The sequence below is a fragment of the Seriola dumerili genome, unplaced genomic scaffold, assembly GCF_002260705.1.
Source record: "Seriola dumerili isolate Sdu_G_001 unplaced genomic scaffold, Sdu_1.0 BDQW01000513.1, whole genome shotgun sequence".
Taxonomy (NCBI): Eukaryota; Metazoa; Chordata; class Actinopteri; order Carangiformes; family Carangidae; genus Seriola; species Seriola dumerili.
The window spans coordinates 773,624-782,481 of NW_019174768.1; the positions used below are offsets into that span (position 1 = coordinate 773,624).

The 8,858-nt window shown below is 40.9% G+C and overlaps 1 protein-coding gene across 1 annotated transcript; it reads left to right on the forward strand.

Moving 5' to 3' along the window:
• Nucleotides 1-815: 815 nt before the first annotated feature.
• On the forward strand, nt 816-7,282 carry cdk15 (cyclin dependent kinase 15). Its single transcript, XM_022764043.1, has 13 exons — nt 816-882; nt 1,726-1,872; nt 2,387-2,481; nt 2,944-3,023; nt 3,152-3,246; nt 3,393-3,455; nt 4,021-4,144; nt 4,332-4,452; nt 4,527-4,620; nt 5,400-5,463; nt 6,093-6,141; nt 6,565-6,707; nt 6,935-7,282. The coding sequence occupies exons 1-13, from the start codon at nt 826-828 to the stop codon at nt 7,045-7,047; spliced, it is 1,245 nt and encodes a 414-aa protein (XP_022619764.1). The 5' UTR covers nt 816-825; the 3' UTR covers nt 7,048-7,282.
• The last annotated feature ends 1,576 nt before the right edge of the window (nt 7,283-8,858 follow it).

Consider the following 8,858-nt stretch of genomic DNA (forward strand, 5'->3'; position numbering starts at 1 on the left):
TTACAGCCTCCTTAACTCAACAGTCCACCTTTACGGCCGTGTTGTGTTTATACAAACTGTCACTAACTCTGTAAGAGGAAAGGCTTTTGTAGAAGAGGTCAGAAATCTAAATCAAACTACAAGTTGAAGTTTAGTGGTGGTGATGTTGAAGTCGTGACTGTGGTGTAGTTGGTTTATAGCCCAAGATTAGCTTTGATTGCATTGAGGCTTCAAACATCATACAGTGGTGTTCATTAGTGAAGATGATCCTGAACTAAACCTGTCAGTCCAGCTGTAAAATGTTTCACGTTAGTGGTTTTAGTTTTGAGTCTCTCTGTATCCATGCTGGTTATCATTTTTTATAGTGTATACCCTGTGTGTGTGTGTGTGTGTGTGTGTGTGTGTGTGTGTGTGTGTGTGTGTGTGTGTGTGTGTGTGTCTTTTATATGCAGTTGACAGACCATTATCGGTAAATGTGCCATCATGTGCAGAGTTGTATTTGCAGACAGTGACCACTGGAAGGCAGCAAATACACATACACACATACACTGTGCTGAATGGACACTGTTGTTCTAAACTGTGTGTGTGTGTGTGTCTTTTTGTAAGGGGGGGGTTGTTGGTTAGGGATGGTCATGGGACCCTGTTTGCTCGTCCTGGACCATGTGAGTCATATGAGAGAGGAGGAAGAGGAGTGGAGTGTAAAGAGAAGAAGAAAAGATGGAGGACTTGTCCCGGTGGGTGAGGGAGGCTGGGTGGTGGGTGAGGAGGTGCTGCTGTGGTGAGCAAGATGAAGAGGAGAAAGAGAGGAGAGATGAAGATGATGATGATGGCGAGGAGGAGGTGAAGATGGAGGATCTCGGCTTCAGAAAAAGCAGAAGTTCGACTTCGCTCCCGCCTGCTGAGGTATGTGATGAAACTGACGTGTTACATGTCTATGTCATTTTTTACAGTGTGTGTGTGTGTGTATATATATATATGTATGTATGTGTGTGTGTGTGTGTGTATACACACACACACACACACACACACACACTGGAAAAAAACAGTAATTAAAAATAATGAAGCCAGGTATAACCAGGTATTGTGTGTGTGTATATATATATATATATATATATATGTAGTTTTTTACAAATATTTTTATATACTTTTCTGCATTTTCTACAGTGTGTCCACTGCTTGGCATCTTTGTGGTCATTTTTTACAGTGTGATTCCTGGCTTACACTTTGTACTTCTTCCCATGGTCTTTGTTTTTCATGGTGTAATTGTTTTGGTTTTAATTGTGGTATGAATTTTTTTGCCTTTTCTTTTAATTTAATTCGCCACAGTGATATTGTTAAAGCACATCACTGTTTGCTGTTATTCATTTACAGTGTATCCTTAGACATTAGAATTTTTTGAATAATATAATAACATATTTTTAATTCCAGAACTAAAAACTAATTACAGAAAAATAAAGCAAACACGGTTTAATGCAATGTATTAGATAAGTTAATAACTGACAAACTTATTCAAATAATTTAATTAAAATTTTAAATTATATTATTTGTTTGTAACATATTTATATTACATTTATTATTGGTAATATTTATACAACAATTTAATAATTGAATAAAAATAAATTAGGATGTACTTTGATTTAATATTACTGTGTATGGTATACCTAACATTTTTAAGGTGGTATTACAGTTTAAGGTGGTTGAAAGGTTTCAGATTTTCACTTCCTGTCCTGCGTCTGTGTGGCACAGCTGGATCCGGACCGGTCCGGCTCGTCCCCCTCTGAGTCTCGGCCTCAGTGGTTCCACACGCTTCAGGTGCGACGGCTACGAGTTCAGCGAGGACGCAGCAACAGTGACCCGCTGGGAGGGAGGGGCTGCGAAGACCACTTCACCTGGGTCAGCTGACATCTCAAACCTGTCGCTCCTCTTAACGACTAAGTACAGACTTTAGAGACTCAGATTAAAATCATTTGATGAGACATTGATGAATAATGAAAATAAAAAGTGTCATTTTTTATTTACATGTTTAGTTTAAAGGTAAAATCTAAATTGTGAAGTTATATATGACAAGAAATATCACATGACATAACAGGACACATGACGTGGCGTGTCATATAATGACGTATTACATGTGATGTGACAGATGACAGGACATGTAGAGTGATGTGTATTATGTGACCTGACTATTATATATGACATCACATAAGACAGGATGAGACACATGGACAATAACATATGATGTCACCTGACATATAGCATGTGACATACAGTATGACCTGACACATGCTGTGTGATACAATCTGATGTGATTCCTTAAATATGACATGATGAGATGACACATCATATGACACACAGCATATGATGATGATCATGTATGACATGACATGTAACATGCGTGTGTTGTGTTCAGAAACCAGGTCTTCAGTTTGGAACGGCTCAGTCTTATCTGAGTCTGGAGAAACTGGGGGAGGGAGCGTACGCCTCCGTCTATAAAGGCATCAGCAGGTCAGTCATCACGCTCTGATGATGTCACCACGGTCTGTAGACCCAGCTGATGCTAATGACAATAACATAGATTCTATTATTCAATCAGTAAACACACACACACAAACATCTGTAAACACACACACACACAAACACACAGCTGCAGAAGAATATGTAATGTACAGTGATATTGTTAAATGTGTGCATTACATGTGCATTATATCGTAAAATGTACATTTCACAATAAAAGTCTTACAGGAAGTCCATGTTGCAGTAATGAAACAAAGCTGATGAGGCTTTACCAGGACTGTCTTAATTAATGGTTAATAATAATGGACTGATGGTTCTTAGATCAGTCATACGACATTGGTAAGAACAGCGACTGGGTTGCCAGGTTGTGCAGAGCCATCCTCCAGCAGACACTCATACACATTTGTAATGTGTCTCTCTGACTTCACTGTGAATGTTTCTTCTTCCGTGCAGGATCAATGGGCAGCTCGTGGCTCTGAAGGTGATTCGTATGAAGACGGAGGAGGGCGTCCCGTTCACTGCCATCAGAGAAGGTGACCAATCAGATCATGACTTCATCTGATTTATATGAAACACCCACAGTGTCTGGTTTCATGTGTGTGTGTGTGTGTGTGTGTGTGTGTGTGTGTGTGTGTGTGTGTGCATGTGCATGTGCATGCAGCATCCCTGCTCAAAGGTCTGAAACACGCCAACATCGTCCTCCTCCACGACATCATCCACACCAGAGACTCGCTCACCCTGGTCTTTGAATACGTGGTGAGAGACATGTCCATGTTGACCTGGGGGGGGGGCGCTGCAGTCAACAGTTAATGTACAACCCCACTGTTTCTAATGAAGCATCTCACTGGTCAGAGATCAGGCTGCAGGTGATGACTCTTCTTCCTCTGTCGTTGTCGTTGCAGCAGACAGACCTGGCCCAGTACATGACCCAACACCCCGGAGGTCTGCACTCACACAACGTCCGGGTACGTCACACCTCCTTCTGTCAGGATGTTGAGGAGATAGTTGTGGTTTTTAGACGTATGGTTGTGTGAGGTTGTCATGTACAGTCAGTGTGTTTCCTGCAGTAGATTAGTTTAGAGGAGCAGCAGGAGGACCAGTACACTAGCAAAGTGAGGAGTTGCTGTGGGTGGGACAAATTTTAAGTTTATAATTTTCTGCTGTTGTTGTGTAATTTATCACAGTATGTTGTGTTGTTACATCGGAGTGCACTATGTGTAAAGGTAATTTACTAAATTAAGTAAAGGTCATTGACTGTCTGTGTCTGAGTAACGACATTGAGTCACTGCACCACTGACTTCACACCAGTCACTTCCAACTGCCTCAGCAATATACACCTGACCACACCTCATTTCAGTCACCATGAGAGCAGGTGCTGCACAGGAAGTGACACCTGTGTCGATCTGAGACAAGCTGAGACACTTGCTCGGGGTGTAAGACAGATCCTTACAGTCCCACTGACGTGATCTCAGGCTGGGGGGTGTGGTTTCAGGTGAAGGTGAACTGCACCTGTCTGCTGTCTGGTTGTAGATCTTCATGTTCCAGCTGCTGCGAGGTCTGTGCTACATCCACAGCCAGAGGATCCTCCACAGAGACCTGAAGCCTCAGAACCTGCTCATCAGCTACCTGGGAGAACTCAAACTGGCTGACTTTGGTAAGGAACAATTAACAGGAGCTCCGCCCACCACGCAGAGGCCCGCCCACCACACAACACCACGAGATAACTTTTATTTTCTCAGATAAAGATGTGAAACTGTCTCAGATTAATGAGAGACAAGATGGTACTAGTCTTTACTGGTGTTTTACTCTGCTGGTCCTGACTGGTTCTGGTTCTGATTCAGGTCTGGCTCGGTCCAAGTCCATCCCCAGTCAGACGTTCTCCTCTGAAGTGGTGACCCTGTGGTACCGCCCCCCCGATGTGCTGCTGGGATCTACAGATTACTCCACGGCCCTGGACATGTGGTGAGTGCTGGAGCCGCTGCAGCTGAAGGTTGTTTTGTTCATGTGACTCAATAAGGTTTCTCTGTTTGAATCAGGGGGGCGGGGTGTATCTTCATCGAGATGCTGCAGGGGGTGCCGGCGTTCCCTGGAGTCACTGATGTGTTTGAACAGCTGCAGAAGATCTGGACGGTACTAGCACTATTAATATTACTAGTAGTACTGTTATTACAACTAATACTAATACTAATATTAGTACTACCCAGAGGTGGAAAAAGTACAAAAATATTGTACTCAAGTAAAAGTACCAATACTTTGATGAAATATTACTCAAGTAGAAGTAAAAGTACTCATCTGAAAATGTACTCAAGTAAAAGTAAAAAGTAGTTCATTTGAAATGTACTTTAAGTAAAAGTTACTTAGTTACTTTCTTTGTGTGGGGTGTGAGGGTAGTAAAAATAGGACAAGGGGTCAGAAATCCAAAACTATTTTGTTTTTAATTAAAGAACAAGTGTAACAAATGTAAGTGCAATAACAACAACTTCACAACAACTGAACTTCTTGTTCAGTTTAAGTAGCAGCTTAAAGTTAGTTGAGCTCATCCATTTAGTGGTACAACATTAAACATGCTTACTCTCACGTTTTCTCTCTCACCCTCATCATTTGTCACTGTTGGTTCTGGCCATTGTTTTACTGTCTATGGTTCTGGCGCGTATTTTTCCCCTGTAGGTTGAATTGTTATTTTTACTCAGTAACGGATAGGATTTATAAAGTAACTAAGTACAATACTTGAGTCAAAACGTACTCAAGTAAAATACAAAATACCGATTTTAAATTGTACTTAAAAAATACAAAATACACAAAAAAAGTATTCAATACAGTAATGTGAGTAAATGTATTTTGTTACTTTCCACCTCTGGTACTACCATTACTAATAATAATAATGATAACTGGGTTGTGGGTCTCTGCAGGTCTTGAGCGTCCCCTCTGAGGAAAGCTGGCCTGGAGTCAGTCTGCTGCCCAATTATAAACCAGGTGAGTTTACTCCTCCCCCTACCTGTCCCAACAGCCAATCATAAGACAGCGAGGACGAGACAGGAAGTGACAAGTGAAGAAAAGTGAAGTGAGAGTGAGAATACTTATGGACCGGACATCATTAATCTGTGTTAATTAATCATTAATTTGTGTTTATTAACCATTAATTTGTGTTAATCATTAATATGTGTTAATTAATCAGTCTAAATAAACGTCTTGTTATTTTAATAACCCTGATTAATACATATCCAGCCCGTGACTGATGCTCTGTAACGTTGGAGCGTCAGACCACAGACTGAGATGAGTCATCAGACTCCTCAGAGGAGAAACGTCACCTCCTCCACAGACTAACAGTTGAGGATTAAACAGGTCCAGCGCCTCACATGTTCCTCTCAGCAGGGGACACTGTGGGAGGTGAATGTGAAAATCACAGTCCTCACTGAGTCAGACCTGAACCACAAGTTCTCACATCCACTAACTGACTCTATTTACCATTTAAATTCCTCAAAGTATTATGGGAATTGTAGTTACAAAGCTTAGAGCATGTTGCACTACGAATATATTTTAAAGTTAGTTTAGCATGTTAGCATGTTTACATGTTAACTAACAGCTGTTTGTTTTCTCCTCAGAGTGGTTTCATCAGTCCGAGCCAAAACAGTTCAGGACTGTTTGGAAAAGGTAAGCTAACTGTGACTCTGCATAATGGATGCTAAAGTGTTAGCGTGGAGGAGTGCTAGCCAAGCGCTTACTATCATTTAACGTAGTGTGTGCTAAAGTGTTAGCATGAGGCCCGGGTTACCTAACACTTTAAGCTAAGGTATTAGCATTTAGCCTGCTATCATTCAACAGAGTTTGCCACCATGGAGCTCAGTATTACTCAGTCTACCATATGGTAAATTGTTAGCATGTAAGCATGGAGTTAACTATCACTTAACATATTGAACGCAAACATACATAATCAACATACATGCTAACAGGGTTGTACGCATGTTAAATCCTAACATGTCACACATGCTACATGTATGCTAACAGGACCACATGCATGCTTAAAGAGCCAAATGCTAACGGGCCCATCAATCAGTCTGTGTTGATCTGAATCAGGTTGAACCAGCTGCCTTATAAGACGGAGGACTTGGTCCAGAGGATGTTGAAGGGAGTCCCTGCAGACCGGATTTCAGCCCAGGATTCTCTGCAGCACCCATACTTCAGCACATTGCCTCTTCCCATCATGCACCTCAGAGACAGTAAGGACATGCTAACATGACTACATGCTAACATAGTTGTATGCTAACAAAGCTATACATATGCTAACATGCTAGTATGACCATATATATGGTAAGATAATAATTTTCACTGATGTATGCTAATGTTTCCGTAGCTGCTGGTTTGATTCTGTCCAGTCTCACCCTGCTAACGCAGTTAGCATGCAGCTAACCAACCCAGCCTCACAGGGTTTTTCTGTGTTTTTCAGCTGTGTCCATCTTCAAGGTTCCAGGTGTTCGTCTGGAGACAGAGGTCAGGGACATCTATAACCCTGGGCGGAGGGTGAAACCCTCCCTGCTGCCTGGCGCCAAGTGCTGGTGATGAAACCCTCCAATGAAATCACCATCCGCCTGAGAAGACGAGCAGAGGGGTAAACAAACTGAGACTAGCCAAAACCAAAGAACAGTTAGCATCTTAGCATCAAACTGTGAGAAACAATACCATAAGTCAAGCTTACCTTCAAAATAAAATCATGATGTGTAATATTGACCTATGTTCCAGGGACGGAGAGTCTGAAGGGACAAATTCAGAGACAACTGTTAAACATATGAGGGAATAAAACTGCAGTATTACAATATCTTGTCTTTAAATTAGAAGTTATCATTATCATGTTAACATCCACTATAAAACATCAAACATTCAGTTTTATTAATTCACACCACACAAGTTGTTTTAACTTCAGGTCTTCTGCCATGAGAAGAGGTGAAGGGATGAAGTAAGAAAACACATTCTTGTTGAATTAACTTGAAATTAAAAAAACTTAAAGACTGAGAAGAGATCAGTTGAAGTTTTACAGTGTAATTCAGTTATAATTGTAAGTTCATTGTAAGTAAATACACCCTAAAGAATTACTTTAATAATTACAGAGTAAAAATGGCTCTTTTGGCTCAGATGCTCTCTGTCTGTCTGGCCCCTCCTTCACTGTGACCACCCATTAAAGACCGTTGACCCCCCTGATGGAATAAAAGGCACCGAGGCGCCAAACCAGCAGATGACAGAGTCACATCATCACAGCTGGTGTTGAGGTGTGATCACAGGTGATCTGGCTGTTAGCATGAAGCTACGTGCTGATAGGGTGGAAGAAGAATCTTCTTCTATGTAAATCTAATTTAATCAGATTTATTGTTGATTTAAATATAAAATGTTCCCTTCAGTCAGTTTACTCCCCCCTCCACCCCGATTCCTGTTAGCATATGTTAGCATTCTTTAGCATGTGTTAGCAGCAGATTAACAAGGATTTATTAATGTGTTTTTCTCTGAGGAAATCCCCTGAAACTCTTCATGAATATTGACTGAATCTGCAGCAACTCTGCAGTGTGTTGTGTCTTTTATTGAAATGTGATTTTCTGGCCACGTGTGAAGATTAAAGTGTTCAGTTGATCCAAGTTGGCACTTTGAAAAGTTGCATAGATCAAGTTTGACTTTTCCAACATATATAAATGCGTTATACACAATAAACCTGCCTGAAGCTGCTTAAATAAACTTGTTCTATCGTGAGAGAATTCTGCTTCATTCAGAAAGTCTTCAGACTCCTTCACTTTCTTCACATCTTGTAATGTTACCGCTAAAATCATTTAAATTCTTTTTTCCCTCATCAGTCTACACTCAATACCCAATAATGACAATAACAAAGACGTTTTACACATTATACAACCTGAAATATCACATCCCTCTAAGATGACCAGACGTCCCTGTCCCTGTTTCTGAGAATTAAAAATAGACGAGCAGCATCAGACATCGGCGTTACACTTGTTTCAGCCAGCAGAGGGTGCTAGCTGCTAGCTATAGCAGCTTCACAAATGAAGCTGAAACCATCAAAATAAAGTTATCCAGTCTGATGACGAAGTAAAAGAAGTGAAGAAGAAAACATGATGAGAAGAATTTGCCTGAAGGTGATCACATAGCAATATATACAGTGTAATGATGGCTTACTCGTTAGCTCTGCGCGTTAGCTCTTTAGTGGGTGCAGGGTCACAAACCAAAGCAGGTTTTCATCTGTTCAGCTTCTGGTGCAGCAACTGAATAGTTTGAAAATATAGACAAGATATTGTTTATGAAATATTGCAGTTATGATATAGAATCATTAGGTAGACAATACATACAGGATATTAGGTCTCACAAAACTAAACCCA

Coding starts and splice junctions, on each gene's coding strand:
- cdk15 (XM_022764043.1), top strand. CDS start 826: ATGGAGGATCTCGGCTTCAGAAAAAGCAGAAGTTCGACTTCGCTCCCG. Junction 3,456..4,020: donor TGCACTCACACAACGTCCGG/GTACGTCACACC, acceptor GTCTGGTTGTAG/ATCTTCATGTTCCAGCTGCT. Junction 4,621..5,399: donor AGCTGCAGAAGATCTGGACG/GTACTAGCACTA, acceptor GGGTCTCTGCAG/GTCTTGAGCGTCCCCTCTGA.